General features: G+C 42.1%; 1 protein-coding gene across 1 annotated transcript in view; it reads left to right on the plus strand.

Moving 5' to 3' along the window:
* The first annotated feature begins 331 nt into the window (after positions 1–331).
* The window catches only part of CAPZA2 (capping actin protein of muscle Z-line subunit alpha 2), a 49985-nt gene continuing 29888 nt past the window's right edge, over positions 332–20428 (plus strand). Inside the window, exon 1 of the mRNA XM_055141064.1 lies at positions 332–490. Coding sequence (XP_054997039.1) covers positions 452–490 — 39 coding nt within the window. The 5' untranslated portion in view covers positions 332–451. The remainder of the gene's footprint in view (positions 491–20428) is intronic.

Here is a 20428-nt window from a genome sequence, read left to right on the forward strand (position 1 = left end):
CTTTCAAAAAAAAAAACAGGAGGTTTCAAAGGCTTCTATTCATAGACTAGTCACATTTTTAGCTGTTCAGGACTTGATGGGAACAAACTCCAGGACTCAGAATGTACTTGTCTCAGAGCACGTCCATCTGGTCACTGGTGGGGAAGAGGATCCTCTACTCAGGATGCTGACAAGCCGGCAGCGGGAGGTGGCAAATGACTCCACCCCGCCCCGCCTCCGCCCCACCCCCGCCCCTAGACGCCCGGGCGCCGCGCGCACGCGCACTGCCGCGCCCCGGCCCCCGCGGGCGGGGGGCAAGGGGCGGGGCTCCCGGGGCGCCTGCGCAGTGGCCTGGACTGGCGGCCCCTCCCTTGGCGGGGGCGCGCGGCGCTGAGGCTCGCTTGGAAAGGGGGAAGTCAGGTGGCCGCCGCCGCCGCCGCCGCCGCCGCCGCGGTTTGTCGCCAGAAGGAAAATGGCGGATCTAGAGGAGCAGTTGTCTGACGAGGAGAAGGTAAGCGCGGCGGGGGCGGCCGAGTCCAGCGGTCCGGGCGGCCGCAGAGCTCGGGCGTCTCAGCGGAGTCCGGCGGCCGGCGGTGGGGGGGAGGACTTGGGCCATCGCGTCGCGCCCTGTCGTCGTCGTCGTCGTCGTGCGATTCCTGGCCCCTGTCAGTCAGCCGCGGCCCCGTGCGCGCCGGGGGTGGGGTGGGGGAGAGCCGCCGCTCTCGGCCGGGCCTGCTCGCCGCGTTCGACCCCCACCCCCACCCCCACCCATACCCCCACCCCCGCCCGCAGGGCGCGGCTGCCGCCTCGGGACCCTCTTCCCCGCGCCGGCGTCCGGGGGGCTGCGCGGGGATCGGGTGGCGCGGCCTGGCCGCAGAGTGTGGCCAGGGTTCGGGGCGGCTGGGGGAGGGGGGGTGCGAGGGGCGGGAGCGGGGAGAGAGAACGGCGCAGGAACGGGCCCTCCGACTCCTCGCTCCCTTTCTGCCCCCCCTCCCGCCGCCTCTCCCCTCCCCGAGCCGAAGCGCCGTCGTGCCGTGCCGGGGCGTCGACGTTGCCTCCCTGTCTCCGCCACTCTCCCTGCCGCCCGCTGCTCTTCCCCGGCCGGGGCCGCGGGCCCCGCCGCTTCCGAGTTCCTTGGCCGTCACTCCCCATCCCCCCCCCCCCCCCCGCCTCGCATCCCCCGGGCACGGTGTGTCCTGCCGCGGTGGGCAGCCCCCAACACCCCCCCCCCCAACCTCCTCCCACATACACACACGTAGACGCCGAGGGGCCAGTTCGCGACGCCCCCCACACGCCCTGCCGGGAGGGTGATGGTGCAACTCCTGCTGCTGCTGCTGCCGCCGCCGCCGCCACTGCCGCGTCGCGCCCGCCGCGACAGCGCCGGAACCCGCTGAACGACTCAAGTTCTCGGGCGTTTAAAAAGCCAGAAATCTGATCGTCCGACTCGTCCGCTCTCCTTTGCAGTTTTTCTCGGGCTGCCGGGAGACTCCGGGCCCCGGGTGGGGGTGGGGGAGGGGTGTGTGTGTTGGAGAGAGGGAGAGAGACTGAGACTGAGACACCTTTCCTTTTTTTTTTTTTGCTAGGGCTTTTGACGTTTCTCAAACTCCCGAAGTGACCTAGTCTGTGGCCCAGACGCTTGCCACGGCGTCCGCTTTGGGTCCCAAGTTATTGCTTGGTTTTTGTTGTTTTCGTTGTTGTTGTTGTTGGTTTGTTTGGAAAAGTCCCAGGCCAGTTGCAGCCACATCTGAGACTGTTCACACGCAGTAAAAAGGGTTTGCAGAAATCCTGCTTGCGAGCGTTGGGGCTAGATTCCGCCTGGAAGTCGGCTCCGGGTTGTGTTTTTCCTCCTCTCCCTGACCCCGAGCTGCGAGCCAGAGCCCCTTTCCCCTGTGAACGTGCAGATGTGCGTAGCCCAGGCCTCCTCCGCGCTCGCTGAGGATGTGCGCTCTGCTGGAAGCGGTAACAACAAACAGCCGCAGAGTCGGGGACCGGGACGAGCCGCCCCACCGTCCGCAGACCAGAGAGGCTGCTCTCTGCATGCACGGCCTTTGCCCCGCAGCAGTCGCCTGCCGGGGGAACAGCCGTGCTTAGCCCCGAGTTAGTGGACTGAAAGCGCACAGGCAGGCGTGTTTAGGATGAAGTGCAGAGAGAGAGGATTTCAGGGCACCGCGATGCATCGCTTCCCTGGTCTGAAAGGGTGCTTGGTAACTCAAGTGGGCCGGGAATCTAGCCGACATGTGTGGGACCCTGCCATGTGTTGTAAGGGCCTAAAATAGCTTTAGTTTTTTGTTTTTGTTTTTTCTAAAGGAGATGACAGGATTCCTTATTCTCTGGCACTTTCCAGGCAGTTAAGCACCATCGGCATGAGGGGGTGGGGGAGGGGAGTCTTCGTTCCTAAACTTGCTTAGCATTGTGTTTGGGGAATAAATTAATATTAATTAATAATAAGTAATAAATAAAATTAATAATAACATTGGGGAAATGTTCGCTTGAAGGCATTTGGTAGTGGTGTGTGGTCTCATAAGAATATTCTATAGATAACTTATATATCTAATAGCTTTATTGGTCATTTAAGAAAAGCACTGACTACACTTTTGGGTTAAAATGTAAGTGATGTTCTAACATTTGTTTGGGCCACTTAATTATCTAAATGTACTTTCGGGAGGAGGAGGTGAGGTATGAAAATTGAGAGGAATTCATGGTGGTATTTTAAAACTAATAGTTAAGTCATGTTAGTCTTTCTGCAGCGTTTGTGATTTTCAAAAATGAGCTTTTGATCATTTTTAGCTCTTGGAATTTCCATTCGTGAATGCAGATTTAAAGCCTGGAAGTCTCATAGTACCTTGTATGGGCCTGGCTCTGAGAGACAACACATTGCTAAAGTAGTGGGCGTGTATGCTTTCAGAAACATTTAGTTTTCGTTGCTTTTTACGTTTTAACTCATCGCAGTAATTCTTTAAGAATATCCGGTTATGATGGCAAAGATGGTATTTATATAAACCAGATTTTGGCTGATCAAAAGTGGAGATCTTGTGGCGTTACTCTCCTTTCAACATTATAGGATCCTCTTTTGGGCTTTTCTTTCTTTTTTTTCTTTCCTTTTGGGTCACACCCGGCGGTGCACAGGGGTCACTCCTGGCTCATGCACTCAGAAATTACTCCTGGCAGTGCTCAAGGGACCATATGGGATGCTGGCAATTGAACCGGGGTTGGCCCAGTGCAAAGCAAATGCCCTACCTGCTGTGCTATCACTCCAGCCCCGGGCTTTTCTCTTTGTATTTGTTGACAACTTATTTTGAAAAAGGACGATCATTGTTTTCTTTTTAATAACCATAAATACCAAATTCTAAATCTCTTGTTTTCAATTTAATGTTTAAATCATTTTTTAAAAAAGGCTTATTATCATTAAGCATTTAAAAGTTTTATGCTACTAGTTCAGTGTTATATGCCCTATGATAAGGAAGTATTTTAGAAATTAACCTAGAATATCTTTTTTTTTCTTTTTTTTGGGGGGGGTCACACCCGGCGATGCACAGTGGTCACTCCTGGCTCTGCACTCAGGAATTACCCCTGGCGGTGCTCAGGGGACCATATGGGATGCTGGGAATCGAACCTGGGTCGGCCGCGTACAAGGCAAACAAACCCCCTACCCGCTATGCTATAGCTCCAGCCCCTAACCTAGAATATCTTTACTTTCTTAAAATGTATACAATTTTAAAGATGGCACTGTGAAAGTTAATAACATTTTCACTTTTAGTTCCTGGGTTAAATAGGATTACTTGAAGAAGCACAATAAAGTTCTTTCCTACATAGTTTGTTTCTATATAGTTCTTTCCTAGATAGTTTGTTTCCTATAGTTATATAGGAAACTAAATTGTTTCCTATATAGTTTGTCCCACAGACTTTTTTACATAGTTATAGAAACTGTTCTATATAAACTCAGACCAGAAACTGTTCATATTTTCCATTTTTTGGGTCATCTGTGTTATACAGTAAACATTTTTGTGAATTTATGAAATTGTGGTGGAAGGCTTAAATGAGGAGAACCATTTCCGAGCCCTTCTTCAGACAAGAAAATAGAAAAAATTCACCCCGGGCTGTATAAGGAAGAGGCTTAGTAAGTAATTGGTTGGAAAAGATGTTTTTCCTGCAGCCACTCCCACCTTCCTCTGGTGATGATTAGAGTGATCCACTCCCTTAAGCTGGAACTTTGTCATGTAAATGTCTCTTAAATACATAGCTCACCCTTTACTTTTTTCCTGAGCATTTTTCTTTTCCTTTTTTTTTTTTAAGCACACTTTTATTTGCTGTTCGTTTACACAGGAGACAGTTAATAAGATGTGTTCAAATAGAATCTACCTAGAAATAAATTCCTTCCCACCCACACAGAGGGGGCAGCAGTCCAATCTCCTGTTGGCTTTTACTTACCCCTTCTCATTCCAGACTTCCAGAGTTTTAGGTTTGGGGATACATCTGGCTGTGCTAGGGGCTGACTCCTGGCTCTGCTCAGGGAACCATCTGCAGTGCCAGAGATTGAACCAGGGTTGACTGAGCGACTGAGCGCAAGACTAATACTCTAAATCTTATACTATCTTATACTATCTCTTTGGCCCCTTGTTTTGTTTTTTTGTTATTTTGGTTTGGGTGACACCCACCCTGCACTCAGGGTGGGCCAGAGGGACCATATGGGGGCGATAAGGATCTAACCCCGGGCAACTATACAAGAGACAAGAGCCTTACCCACTGTACTGTCACTCCAGCCCCCATCCTCCTGCTATTTTAAATAAACTTTAAAAAACAAAATTCTTCTTATGTTTATATCATCTTGCTGCAATGACTGGGGTCACACCCACTTTGTTATGCTGCTTACCAGGGCTTGTACAATTTGTTGCAGTAGTTGCACTCTATTATGTTTATACTGTTTATGTTTGTGCTGGCTGGGGGTCGCACTAATTAATTATGGTGCTGGCACATAGGTTTCATTGCCTATATATTTCATTACAGGCTGCATAATTGGTTGTGTTACTTGCATACCTTCAGTTGTATTGTTTGCACATACTTCGATGCAGTGCACCAGAGTTCTCACACTGATTGTTGTGGCATGGGGTCCCCAAAGTCAGTGTTCCCAGGTTCATGCTAGGTGCCTGTGAGGTGGTGCTGAGGATTGGAACTCTCAGCCTATTACAAGGCAACTCTTTGCCACTGAACAATCCTTGGGTCCATGTCCAGACATGTAGTTTTTTTTAACTTAAACTATTTCAGCATCCCCACCCCAAGCCCTCCCCAGCCTTATACTTTGCAGTCAGTGTTTTCATTTTCACTTGCATCATCAAAATGTTTTATACAATTAATTTCTTGCTTGAAAGGTTCATTTGTTTATACTAACTTATCTCTTAGTCAACAGGATTATTAAATTTTTATTTGTTACTGTTTTTAACTGTTATCTATTAGTAACACCTTTTTACTGTATGAACAATGCATATAAGTGGTGCCTGTTCTGTGAGAGTACAGTTGAGGAGAGTACAGTTGAGGAATTTTCCTCCTAATGGAGGAAATATAAAGAAAATCAAGGTGGATGCTGAAGGGCCAGTATAGTGGATAGGGAGCTTGCATTGTATGTGGCTGGCTGGGGTTCGACCCCCAGTACCTCATGAGGTCCTCAGCTCTGCTATGAATGATCCCTGAGCACAGCCAAGAGTAAGTCCTGAACATCACCCAGTGTGGCCCAAAAACCAAAATAACAAAAAATGCAAGAGAGAAGAAAACTGGGGGAGGCAAATAGTGTTATGAGATTGTGTGTTATCTGGTCCTTCTCTTCTGTTACATTTCTCTGCTAGTTAGGTTTTTATGATAAGGTTTCTAGATCAATCCCTGAAATTTCCAGTGTCTAAGCCTGTTTGAATAAATCGTTTTTCTACACTGCAACTTGTAGTTGCCATTACAAGGAAGCTCAGCTCATAAGAATGATGGCAGTGGCCTTTTATGCCATTCTAACCTAATAGTTAAGACATTTCCAGTATATTCAATTATATTTCCAATAATCATTCTGTGAGTTTGGAGATAACCTGTTTGCAATCTATTTTAGTACCCCAGGTAAACTAACTCTCAACCTCAGTTTCCTCTGAAATAAGGGCTACATAATTTTTTTTTTTCCTGTGGCAGGATGGGGGATACACCAGGTGATGCTCAGGAGTTACTCTGACTCTGCACTCAGGGATTGATTACTCCTGGTGGGGATCCAACCCGCCTAGTGTAGGCAAGTACCGTCCCCATGGAGGTACTTCCTCTCCAGCCCCTTACCTCTCCCTCTTGGCTACATATCTTATTAAAGTTGCTGCAAGTGTAAGTGCTGTCTAGCATGGTAACTGAATGTTGGTACTCCTTACTAGTCTGTCCCCTTTTTGAAAAGTTGCAGATACTATTCATTCCTCAAGACTTAGATCAGGTCACAGAACTATTTTAATCTGAACTTTGTAATGCATCATCAGTTTTCATTATAGGTGTTTATATACCTCCCCACCATTCTGTTGGAATTCCTAAATGCAGAAATAATATTATCTTTAGCATCTGCCATTAGGATGAATATTGATGAGTAAGTAGTTCTCAATGAATGAATAAAGGAATCATGGATTTGCGACACTTAGAGAAAATGTAAGGATTTGAGAGATAGTACAGGAGGTAGGACACTTAATGTGCAGTGAATGCAGCTGCAGCAGCAACCCTGATTCAGTTCCCTTGCACTAATGGTTCCCTGAACACCTGACCCTTCTCCCTCCAGAAAGAGAAAGTATAATTTTCATGAAAGGGGTCCAATATTGAAGGCAATTTTTCAAGAGAAAAATATTTGTTTGCCAAATGTTTCACTTCTAGTCACTGTATTACTGTCTTCCCATTGCTTATTGATTTGCTCGAGCGGGCACCAGTAACGTCTCTGTTGTGAGACTTGTTGGCAAGCTACCTGTGGCGTATTTGATATGCCCAAAACAGTAACAACAAGTTTCATTTTTAGTAATTCCATAAATATTAAAGTTTCTAATACAGAAACTCCAGATTTATTTGTCATCTCACCACTTTTTAGGGGGAAAAAATCCCATAGTGTCCTTGGAAATCTTTTAAGTGAATAAACAGGAAGTGCCTCCTAATCACACCCAGGGCTGCTCCTGCACTCCTCCATTGCCCCCCACGGGGGTTATCTTCTACTTTGGAAGACATTGATTCAGAGAAACAAATGGAACTCCTTTGAGTGCTCTTTGAGGGTATGTGTGTCTGTAAAGACAAAGTTGCTATCATAATTGTCGTAATTAATATATAATTAATATAAAATTCTTATTTACTGAAGAGTAAGCTCAGTAAGCTTTTTAATTTTTTCTGCTTTTTGGGTCACACCCAGCGATGCTCAGGGGTTACTCCTGGCTCTGCATTCCGGGGGACCATATGGGTTGTGGGGAATTGAACCCGGGTTGGTGGCGTGCAAGGCAAACACCCTACCCGCTGTGCTCCAGTCCCAAGCTCAGTAAGCTTTTGGGGGTGATTTTTGTCTTTATTTTTTTGTCTTTGATTTTGTGCCTCCCAAACTGTTCACAGGATGTCCTAGGGCTCCTCCAAGGAAATTTTAGCCAATAGACCAGGTGACTCAATGCTAGGGCCCAAAGACAGCTTCGATTCTGCAATGTCAGGGATTACCTGGGTTATCAAAGTGCTCAGGGGTGCTCAGAGGTCTCTAGGGGTGCACCAGAAGATGCTCAGATCCAAACATTGCGGAACCAGATATTGGCCACAAGCAAGGCACAGGCCTTACTTCAGTGTACTAGCTTTCTAGCTCTCAACTAGTATCCTTTTTATGTAAAAAATATTCCTGTTTCATTCTGAAGATGAAGAAATTCTGTCATTGTACGAATAAAATGTAAAAAAAAAGTCCTTTCACAAGCAGGAACTTGATAACTGCTATAACATTACTGGAATTTTTTTTTAGATTTTGCACATTGAAGCACGTTTGAATGTATTTTCATTACATTCAAAGAACACATAGAGGAGAGGGTATGCAAAGTAATTTTCAAGGTTGAAAACCTGATAAGAAAATAAAAATTCTGATTTCCATTTTTTGACCTAAAATCTTGTCTCCCAAAGTAGTAATTTTATCACAGATTCATAGGAGATCTATAGAACTACCTATAGTTGTCAAAAAAGGACATTTTTACAATTTTTATTTTGAAGGTTACATACACATTCTCCATGTTATTTGTTGTGGCATTTATTTATATTTTTCCTTGTAATTCCAATGACAGAATTTTTCTTAGACATTGTAGTTTACTTATTTCTATTGACAGTTAGTAGAAAAAATAATTGTAAACTACCTTTATGTTTATGTTTTTACCAAATACACAATTTCATTCTTTTTGAGGTTAGGGACACATCTGGCCTTGCTCAGGATTTATTCCTGTTTCTGTGCTCAAGGATTATCCCTGGCCTTGTTCAGGGATCATATGCAGTGCTGAGGATAATACTTAGAAATTTGTATCTGAAAATCAAAGATCTGAGATCATTCATCTTACCTTTCAAATGTTTGGCCCTATGTATTAGCTTATTTAATTATTTAAAATGTATGTAAAATACAGAGTTCATTTCCTATTCCCAAACTTTGTGTCTTAAATTTGAGCTCAAATAAATGAGGTCTTATTTCATGAGCCTAACACACTTCCACCCCACCAGTAGGCTATTCGTGAGGTCTTGTTTTACTCACATCCTCTTCACGCTGTTGAAGGGTTTCTCTTGCAGTGTTATTATGGGGATGAGCGAACACTTAAAACTTGACATTAGACAGATGATATAAATAGCAGTTTATTGATCCCGTATACTCAGTAGTCCAGTAGAGAGGGACACAGTGTTCAATGCAGGTCTGTACAGGGGTTGCAGTCTGGAACATGCTTGGTCTTGCTTGAGAGGCAGGTTTTGTAGTATCGTGAGGATGGAGTAATCCCAATTTGACTGGCTTTGCATGGGTAAGCAGAAAACCATGTTAATTAGTGATAATATGTAATAAGCTTTTCTCCCCCCCATGTACCTGTTAGTCATAACTATGTATTCTTTGGAGAAATGTCTGTTCTGTTCTTCCCCCCCATTTTTGGATGGGTTTGTTGTTTTCAAATTTTGAGTACTTAATATAACTTGGATATTAGCCCATTGTCAGATGTATGGGTTGTAAATAGTTTCTCCTCTTCAGTAGAGTATCTTTCTATCTTTTTTTTTTTTTTTTGGTTCACTTTTGGGGCCATGTCCAGCAGGGCTAGAGACTTAACTCTTACCTGTTTGTGTTTAGGGATCATTCCTGGCAGTGTTTTGGGGACCTTAAAGGTGCTGGGAATTGAACTCAGTTTAGCTATATGCAAAGCAAGGCTTTCCTACTGTACTCTCTCCCCAGTCCTGTCTTTAACAATAGTTTCTTTCACACTGGAGAAACTTTTCAGATTGTTTAGTCTTGTTTCTTTTGTTCTTTTTTTTTTGTTTTTGTTTTTTGGGGCCACTTCCAGGGATATTCAGGGCTTACTCCTGACTAGACTCAGCAATCACGTCTGACAGTACATGGACCTTCTGGGATAGTACAGCAAACACCCTCCCTCCTATGCTCTCGCTCCGGAACCCTCCCCCACCCAGTATCTATCATTTTGTGTATTTCTTATAGATGAAGTTGTATCATTGAAGACACCTCCAGAATTGATGACATGGGGTGTTCTGCCTATGTTTTCTTTGATATATTTTATCAATTTGGGTATTATATGAACATCTTTAATCCATTTTAAATTCAGTTCTGTGTTTAGTTTGAAATAGTGGTCCAATTTGATTTTTTTTTTAAACACTATTTGTTGAGGAGACTTTTCTTCCTCTACTTTATGTTCTTGACTCCTTTGTTGCACCTGCGTAAACTCTTCCTTGAATCAGGTTTGCTTCTAACTATTGTAATTCTATTCAGTTCATCTTAATGTTTTTATTCCAGTACCACATTTTTTTTGATAACTGTAGCTTTGTGGCATAGTTCGAAGATCAGGAAATATGCTACCTCCTATCTTCTTTTTTGATCCAGATTGCTTTGGCTGTTGAGGGTGAGATAGGTAATAGGAATGTTTATGGTTCCTTACAAATTTTCAGTGGTATTTGTTCTTCGTTTTTGAAGAATGCTATTGAAATTTTGTTTATATTGAATATTGGTGAGACTTTGGGTAGCATGATCATTTTAACTCTGCTAATTCTTCAATTCATAAGCTTGGAATATTTATTTTTACATTTCTTCGTGTTCACTTCCATTTGTTTTAATAATGACTTTCAGTTTTTGAGTTATGAGTTTATATATATATATTTTTTTTCTTTGCTTTTTGGGTCACACCCCATGATGCACGGCGGTTATTCCTGGCTCATGCACTCAGGAATTATTCCTGGTAGTGCTTGGGAGACCATGTGGGATGCTGGGAATTGAACCTGGGTCTGTTGCGTGCAAGGCAAATAAATGCCCTACCCACTGTGCTATCGCTCTAGCCCCTGATGTATGAATCTTTAAGAGCTGATTTCTAGGCATTTTTGTATGCTTTTTTACAGTTCTAAATGGAATTTGGGGGTGGGTGGTTTGTGCTTGTGCTCAGGGCTATCTCTTGACTCTGTGCTCAGGGATCATTTCTGACAAGGCTTGGGGGACCGACCATATGCAGTGTTGGGTGTTGAACTGAATTGATTGCAGGCAAGGCCAGCTCCTTAACCCTGTATCATCTTTCTGACCTCTCTAAATGGGATTTGAACATTTTTTCCCTTCTCTAATAAATTGTTGCTTGCATATAGAAATGTCAACTGGGTTTTGTGTGTTGATTTTACAGCCTGACACTTGACTGCTATCGCTTTATATTTCCAAAAGAATTTTTGGTGATAATCTAAAATTTTTCAAATTTTAGAGTTTAAAGTTGTTAATTGGATTTTAATAGCCTTCAGATATAGAAGAGCTTTATATGTTATACTCTTTTATCTTGTTGGTAGTAGGGAATTGTTTGATGATTTTAAGCCTGAAAATCAGTAGAGTTTGCATTGAGAAATAGCAGTTAGAAGAATGGAAAATGAATTTTGGAGAAAGAAGAGACTAGAGTCAGGAAACTATTATAAAAATGCAGAAATAAAGTCACCAGATCTGGTTGGAATGGAATTAAATAGAAAGGGATTGGATTTGAGCAAGAACAACATGATCATGTGACTGTGGGCGAGAGAGAAAAGTGTGAAATGATTGCTAGGTGATGCCAATAATTAAGAACAGAAGGGAGTTGGTGGCACACCCTGAGATATCTTTGAAACATTTTGTTGAAGAGTTCTAATAGATAAATTATAGTTCAAAAAAGGATCTTAATCTTCAGGGAGACTTTGGTCGCAGATAAATTGATTTAAGATTTGTGATCCCCACACCATCTACCTTCCCAGTCTACCTTGTGAACAGCATAGAGTTCTGTTATGGGAGGCATAACAGAAACGTGAAATCTTTGAACTTCGTCTGAGGACTTCCTTCAGATCCTAATTTTAGACCACTCTTTTCTCTTTGATAAGTTAACGATAACAAGGAGCCAGGATATGGCCTAAATGCTAAAGCACATGTCTAGCATGCTTAGGGCCTGTGATTGATCGTCAGTGCTACATGACCCCAAAACATTAAAAAATTATTAATTTTATTAAAAATTAAAGGTTCTGAATATTGAATGTGATGAATTATTGTGAACAACTTTATAAAAATAATTTTTTAATAAAGATTAAAGGTTCTAGGAGCTAGAGCAATAGCATAGCAGGTAGGGCGTGTGCCTTGCACGCAACCGACCCGGGTTCAGTTTCTAGCATCCCAGTGGTCCCCTGAGCACTGCCAAGGGTAATTCCTGAGTGCAAAGCAAGAAGTAACCCCCTGTGCATCACCAGATATGTCCCCAAAGGTTCTAGAGAGATAGGTAGCTTAAAGCACTGATTGCATACTTTTCTATGGAAGGTCCAGGTTCTGTTCCTAGTATTACATTATCTCTAAGCATCTCCAAGTGTGACCCATTTCCCCCACCCAAAAATTAATAAAGGTAATTTTCGGAATAATTGTAGATATTTTTGTGGGTGCCAAGGATCTCAGTACATCTTAAAAGCAAGGCATGAACTCTACCACTGCATTACATGTTTTAATTGTGTGTGTGTGTGTGTGTGTGTGTGTGTGTGTGTGTGTGTGTGTGTGTGTGTGTGTGTGTGTGTGTGTGTGTGTGTGTTCCCTCTCTCCCAGAAATGGACTGTAAAAAATTAAGAAATTCTTTTGGAAGGCCAGAGAACTATATAGCACAGGAGTTAAGCCACTTTTACTATCTCATTATGACCAGCATTTCATATGACCCCTGAGTACCTCTAGAGATGGCCTTAAAACAAAAAATTTTGAAAGCAGTTATGGTATATTTTATTATCTTTGGTTTACCATAAAAGGTGGAGGTTTATAGAAGTTTAAAATAAAATTTCAGTAAAGATTATTAGTCTTGGTTTAGATAAAAACTTTAACCTTATATGCACACCATTGCCACAAAAATGCTTCTTTCTTTTCTTCTGCTGTCTCTGTTTTTGAGGTGAGCAGAGCCATGGAAGGAAGAGATGCTTCCCAAGTGAGGCAGAAGGTTATCAGTGTCTGGGAAGTGAATGTACAAAAATAAATAGGATCTGTGGGGCACAGAGAAACTAACATGTATGCAAAAATAAGTATGTTCCAGAGACATGTTTTACAATACCAGAACTACACTTTTGCCCTTCAGTTTTGGCCACATCAGCCGTGTCCAGGATAACTTCCAGCTCCATGCTCAGGGATCACTCCTGGCAAGACTTAAGAGAATGGAATTCTAGGAATTGAACCAAAGGCAGGAGCCATATCTGCCGTACTGTTACTTCAGGCCCCAGAAGTACGCTAATTTTAGTACACTAAATGTCTACTACTGTTATTGCTGATAATACTACTAATGGAATTTATTCACTCTGCTTCACATAGCTAATCAGTAATGGAGATGAAATTCAACGGTCTAGATCAAGACATTATTATATACTGCTTCTTTATCTTAGTATAAATTGATTTTTAACATTGGATATATGAAATTAGCAGAGTACATACAGAATTGCATTATTGAGAACTCCCAGAGTATGTATTGCTTTAAGCAACAGAGATAGTACAGTGGGTAGGGTGCTTGTCTTGCATGCAGCTCACCCAGGTTTAATCCCTGACACCACACATGGTCCCTAGCTCCTGGTAGGACAGGAGTAAACTCTGAGCTGAGCACCATCATGTTGCCAACCCTCCACCCCTGCCACCATTAAAAAAAATTCCATGGAAATGCTGTATTCCCTGTTGGCTCCTTTTCATGCATGGGGTGGGGGGAGGGGTGCACACTTGGATGTGCCTAGGATTTACTCTTGACTGCTCAGGGATTACTCCTGGGTCAGGGAAACCATATCATGTGCCAGAAATCGAACCCAGTTATCTGCAAGCAAGGCCAACACCCTACTCGCTGTACTATTGCTCCGGCCCTCCCCTGTTTTAAATGTTTTATTCTTATAGATATATTGAACTCATAACAGATATCTACTAAGTACTGAATACAGGGTAAAGGCAGCAGAATCCTGCCTAATTGAACAAATAGTTGTTGGACAAATGTTTTGTTTTTATTTTGTTTCGGGGGGGCCACATCCAGCAGTGCTTGGCGGTTAGTGGTTAGTCACAATGGTGCTTGGGGGACCTTACCTTGCCAGGGTTGCACGTGAGCCTCCTGCATACAAAGCATGTGCACTAACTCTTGGAGGTATCTCTTCAGTTCCTTAATAAATATTTGCCACTTGGCTATCTGCCCAGCAACTTTCTACACACTCAGATAAATGCAGTGTGTTTAGGTGAAAAAAAAGGCTCTTCCCTTTCCAGTTTTCTTTTTTCCTTTTCTTCTTTTTCTTTCTCTTCCTTATTAAATCCATGCTAGTCATAAAGACTTTAGAAGATTGTAGTTATGTTAATTGGTTTTGTTTTGTTTGGGGGGCCAGGACTTCCACACAGCGTTGAAGGGGCTTGAGGGCCACTGCTGACAGTACTTGGCTAACCAGGTCAGTGGTTCAATATGAAGGCCCCAGGATGTTGTGTCAGCAACCACCAGGACCACCCTGCAGTGCCTACACCCAGAGATGCTTGGCAGGCCATGTGGTGGCAGGGGAGAATAGAACCCAGATTGCCTTGCATGTAGCTTTGCTCCTCTACTCTCCCTGGACCCTGTATATTTTAAGAACCTTCATAGCAGATTTTTATTTCCTGAGGAGAGAATTAGCATATTTCCCATTAAGTTAAATATGGTTATAACCTTTATAGGAATTTTATTTAAATAAAAAAAGCTAATGAAATTGCCTCTTCACCTCAAATGTTACGTAGTTTGGTTCAGTAATTAGAGCTGAATGGTAAGGTTTTTGTTCATTATATCTTATTGCCTAGGACATTATACTTCAACACTCAGCTCAGTCTCCTCTGTAAACAGAAGATATCACTGTATCACTGTCATCCCGTTCCTCATCGATTTGCTCGAGTGCGTACCAGTAACGTCTCCATTGTGAGACTTGTTACTGTTTTTGGCATATTGAATACGCCTGGGGTAGTTTGCCGGGCTCTCGGAGAGGGGTGGAGGATTCAAACCCGCATGCAAGGCAAACACCCTACCCACTGTGCTATCGCTCCAGCCCAAACAGAAGGTAGTGAAAATTCTGTAGTTCAGGATATAGAAATTGTATTACTGTGGGGTTTGATTAGGAAGGTGACTTTAGGTTCCATTAGCTTCAATTTATTCAATGCATGCACTGCAATTTCTTTATTAACCATGTTTTGGTAAAGGAAATATAGTAAGTAGACTAAAACATTTTCTGACTAGAGCCCTCAGTTTAAGCAAGAATATCCTTATGTTTTTAAAGAGACTGAAGCAAATGCTCAGTTTAGATATATGCCAGCATACTGCTTCCTGTAATTCAGAATAAAAGCCTAAAGTCCAGAATTACGGTTTCTTTAAAATTTTCCATTCTAAAAGCTCCAAAGTTGTGTGTGTTGGGGGCAAGGACAGGGCCAAGTCTAACTCTGTGTGGGAGATCTGGGTTCAATTCCCAAAGTGACATGATTCTCTAATCACTGCTGTTTTTTTTTTTCCCCAAAACCAAAGCTAAGTATTTTTTTTTTTAAAGGCATCAGAATTACACTGTATACATCTTTTTGAGTCTAAGTTTTAAAAAAAATTAAAACTTGGACTAATTACTAATAGAAACGAACCCAGTAATATTTCATTCTTAATTATCTTGGTTGCTGAGATTTTTTTAAAATTAACATTTATACATAAAAAATAGGACTGTGTATATGTAATCTATATACATAAGATACTTTTACTTCCTTCCTTCACCTTTGTTGTTTGTTGTTACTGTGATGTTTGGGTTCTCATACTTGGTGTTAGTACTTAGCAATTATTTGTGCTCATTTGCAGTTGTGTTGTGCCAGGGGTTTTATATGCTTGTCAACATGGGGTGGTGCCTGGCATTGAACTCCCTGGCCTCTTACATTGAAGCAAGACTCTCGCCCACTGAGGTCCATCCCTGAGCCCTTATGAGACACCTCTGTGGTTTTTTTTTTTAGTTGCAATATAATTTACTTTCCATAAAAGGCACAAGTCTTAAAATGTTCAGTGCATTTTTGCAGTTTCACCTGTGCATCCATCGTTCATTCAAGATAAGATAATGAACATTTTTCATCACCTCAGAAAATTCCTTCTTGCTTCTTTCTGATTGATCCCTGCACTTCTCCCTGCCACACTCTTTAATTTTTATTGCCATACTTTAGTTTTTCCTAGTTTAAAATATTACGTAGTGTTGGAGTGGTAGAAAAGGTGCTGGCCTCAGCGTTCGGCCAACTCCAGTTCAATCCTGGCACCATCCGTCTTTCCTTGAGCATGGCCAGGGGTCACTCCTAAGCACAGAATGATGAAAAGCCCTTTAGCACTGTCCAGTATCACTTCCCAAAAATGAATGAATCCTGGGTGTGTGTCTGCTTTCTACTCAACAACATGTATTTTGAGATTCATGATATTATTGTATCAGTACCCAAATTGATCTGTTCCCTGTTTTTGTTTTGTTTTAAAAGGTTTTTGTTTTGCTTTTTGTTTTATACCTGGTGGGCTGAGCATTTGGTCTTAGGCATCAATATCAGAGCTTCCAAAATATTAGGCATGTGCTCTGTCTCTTGAGCCATGTCCCCACATGATGCTATTATGAGTAAGACTTCTGTAAACATTCATGTATGTTCTTTTGTTGCATATTTTTTCATTTTTCTTAGGCTTACCTAAATAACTAGCTATAAAATTGCTGGGTCATGAGAGAATTTTCAATTTTGTGTTTGATACTTTCTTATGAGAAGATGTTGTTGGTATGCTTATGACTCTTCGGGAGGACAGTCACAGAAATGATCTTGTGTTTTCAGCAAATTCAATTTGGGAGCATGGCGAGCTGCAACTAGAGATCATTTAGTAAAGATATCACAGGTATCCTCAGTTAAAATTACAATTTATCCTTCTGTAATTAATCATATGGAGACCACTTTTAGACCAGATAAATATTTTATTGTTATGTGTTTTTCTTTCTTTTTGGGTCACACCCAGCGATGCTCAGTGGTTACTCCTGGCTCTGCACTCAGGAATCTCCTGATGGTGCCCGGCGGACCATATGGCATGCTGGGAATCGAACCCAGGTTGACCGCGTGCAAGGCAAATGCCCTACCTGCTGCGCTATCACTCCAGCCCCCCCTTTTCCCTTTTTTTTTTTATACCACAAATCTTATTTCGAATGGTGGTTTTGACCTGCAGCTGAAAGATTACCCAAGGTTATTTTCTAATGTAGTCATTCCTTCTATATTCGTTATATGTGTAAAATGAAGAGCTACCATAATGAAGAACTTCCTCTTTCTCCTAGTTGCATTTTTGTCATTATGTACTCACGGCTTTGTATACTTTATTTTTAGTTTATTGTTTTTATTTTATAACTATTGTCATTTGCTGACAATTGCTGGGTCATGAGAGAATTTTCAATGTTGTTAGAATTGATTAATAGAATGCTTCTTTTCTGTTTATTTTGTTTCAAAAAAGGAGAAAGCTCTTGGAGCTAGAGAGGTAGTACAGCGGGTAGAGCAGGCACTTTGCATGTGCCTGACTTGGGTTCAATTCCCAGCATTCTTTACTGTCCCTGAGCATGCAGGAGTGATTCCTGAATGCAAAGCCAGGAGTAATCCCACAGCATTGCTGGATGTGACCCCCAAACAAACAGAAAACGAAGAAGGAAGCCCTTAAGAAAAAAATAAAGTATAGTGATTGATACTTCTGTGTTATCTCAGCTGATGGGCAGAAACTATTTTTCTTAGGGCAAAATATATACTGACATTTTACTTGTGTTTTTTAAGAGGGTGTTCAATTACATGGGGGGTGGGTGTGCTCAGGAGTGGCCCCTGGCAGTGCTTGGGAGACTGTATGTGATGCTGGAGAATAGCTGTGGTCAGCTGCATGCTGGGGCAAGTACCTTAAACTCTCTCTCCAGCACTTAGGTAAGGGTTGAGTATGCCACTTTGTCACTTTATGAGTAACATTGCAGCTATTTGTGTATTTCATAATTCACAAAAAGAGGAAATAATCTTTGGGTCTAAGACAAAGAAAAACAAAAATCCCAGCTCTTTGCGCTTTTTGTTCAAATTAATATACAGTTCTGCATCAGTGTTTCCCAAAGTGGATGATCCTGTCCCCTGAATCCATCGAGAGGACATGGGGGAGGTAGGGGTTCACATTGTAATAGCATCGGTGCCATGGTGATGAGATATTATCAGCTGCCAGTGACTAACAGAACAGAAAACTGAAAAGTTCTTCTCCAAGGGAGGGCATATAGCTTTAGTGGGGTAGTGTGTGTTGTTTTGTATGCAGGAGGCCCAAGTTTAATACCCAGCACCTTATGGTCTCCCAGCACCATGCCGTGAGTAACTCCTGAGCACCTCAGGGTATGACTCCCCCAAAACAAAAACAAAAAGAGTTCCTCTCCAACTTAGCATTCTGCTTCCCCAAAATCTCCCACTCCAATCCTGAATTACTATAAAAGTAATCATTCTTTACTGATACTGACTCTACTTTGGAAGGATCTTGAATAATATGTGGAGTAAGATGGTAGTTTAATATAGAGTATTTTGGTAGTTAATTTAGTGTTTTATCACTGTTCTCTTCCCCCAAAAGCTCAAATTCTCAGGAATTAGCTCCATATAACAAACTTTTTGAAAATATGTTCTTTAATACTTTCAGAAATTTCTAATATTTTTGTTAATTTGTATGACCCATTTTCTTTGTTGGATTTAGAAGTAGGCTAGGTTTTTTGTTTTCTGCCACACTCAGCAGTGTTTAGGCTTACTCCAAGCTTACACTTAGGGATCACTCCTGGCAGGGCTCGGGGGAGTATATGGAGTGCTAGGGATTGGACCCAAATCAGCTATATGCAAGGCAAGCACCCTGCCTACTGTATTATCTATCTCTGGGTTCAGATTTTTTTTTTAATTAAAATTAGCAAAGAAGGATATAGGGAAATATTGAGTGTATACAGTGTATAGAAAATATTGTGATTATTGAATAATTTTTTAGGAAGACATTTAAGCCTTTACTGTAGCAAGCACATCTTTGGAGGAGGGAGAGCTCTCCAGCAGTGCTCAGGAATCTGAAGGCCACTACCAGTGATACTGGAGGCCTACACTTTTGGGGTTTAGGCTCAGAAAAACTCCTCAGTCCCAGTGATGCCCTTGGACTGTGAGGGCTCTTTCTGGTGGTGCTCGGTGACCATGCAGTGCTAGAGATAGAACCTTCGACCTCCCACATGCAATGCATGCACTCCAAACCTTTAAACTCCCTCCCCCTTGCAAATAGATTCCCCCTAACGCCCCCTCCATCCCCCCCATGTATCTGAAAATCAGATTCTTGTTGCAAGGTGAAATTCACAGACTAGCTTAAAAATCCTTAGAATGTAACTGTCAATTTCCAGTTGTTCTTTGGGTTCTTTTGGTTCTCAGTCAGACTGCTCGTGTGCCTTTCTAACCTGTAAGTGGGGTATTGACCAACTATTCAGTATGGATTGTGTGAAACAGTCTGTTAACTCCTTTGGGATTCTGCATAAATTTAGTGTAGTAGTAAGGAAATGTAAGTCTGAAGATAAAATATGGATTGTTTTCTTTATAAAAATTCAAAGCAAGGGGCTGGAGAGATAGCACAGCGGGTAGGGCGTTTGCCTTGCACGCGGCCGACCCGGGTTCAAATCCCAGCATCCCATATGGTCCCCTGAGCACAGCCAGGGGTAATTCCTGAGTGCAGAGCCAGGAGCAACCCCTGTGCATTGCCAGGTGTGACCCAAAAAGAAAAAAAAAAAAAAAAAAAAAAAAAAAAAATTCAAAGCAAAATTGACTAAAATTCTAAATGGTATGTTTCTTTAAACTTTTTTTAATCCCAACTAGTTCATTGAGTTGCTACATTGATCTTACACATACACACAGACACACACGAAAGACACACACACACAACTGCTTGTTGTTGATGCTTTCTATTTTTGCAAGTTTTGTGGTGTATGCTCTTAGGAAGTTGTGATGTTTACATAATCATAATAGATGCAAACATATATTTAGTGTGTATTGTCTCCCATTCCCTACCCAGCCCTGTTTAAAATTATTTTATATAGGGCTGTGTAGAGAGCTCAACAGTCTTGATACATGATTTTTGTATGGGAGGCCTGGATTTTGCATTTAGAGTTACGATAATTTTTATTTAATTTTTGTATATGGCATGAGGTTAAATTTCACTTCATTTTCTTGTCTTGTGTATCTAATTGTTTATTATAATTTATTCACAGACCTCCTTTTTCCTTTCACTTGCCTTATTTCCTAATATTTTTTAATGTTTTAATATTCTTCATGTTTTTATGGGGTATTTTGGGTATCAGTGACTTTTTTCTTAAAATCTTTCTTTGTGAGGGGCTGGAGCGATAGCACAGCGGGTAGGGCGTTTGCCTTGCACGCAGCCGACCCGGGTTCTAATCCCAGCATCCCATATGGTCCCCTGAGCACTGCCAGGGGTAATTCCTGAGTGAAGAGCCAGGAGTAACCCCTGTGCATCGCCGGGTGTGACCCAAAAACAAAAAAAAAAAAAAAAAATCTTTCTTTGTGAGGGAAAGGTAAATTGTTACATGTCCCAAATCTGTGTTTATCCAATATAGAAAATTGATAGCAAAAAACTTGTCAGTCTTAGAATAGAATGTGTATCCAGAAAATCTTACTTGAAGTTTGATTGAATGTGTAGAATAATTGGGAGAGAAATGTCTTTACAGTATTGAATCTTCCCATCCATGATTATAA

This window comes from Sorex araneus, chromosome 1, assembly GCF_027595985.1.
Source record: "Sorex araneus isolate mSorAra2 chromosome 1, mSorAra2.pri, whole genome shotgun sequence".
Taxonomy (NCBI): Eukaryota; Metazoa; Chordata; class Mammalia; order Eulipotyphla; family Soricidae; genus Sorex; species Sorex araneus.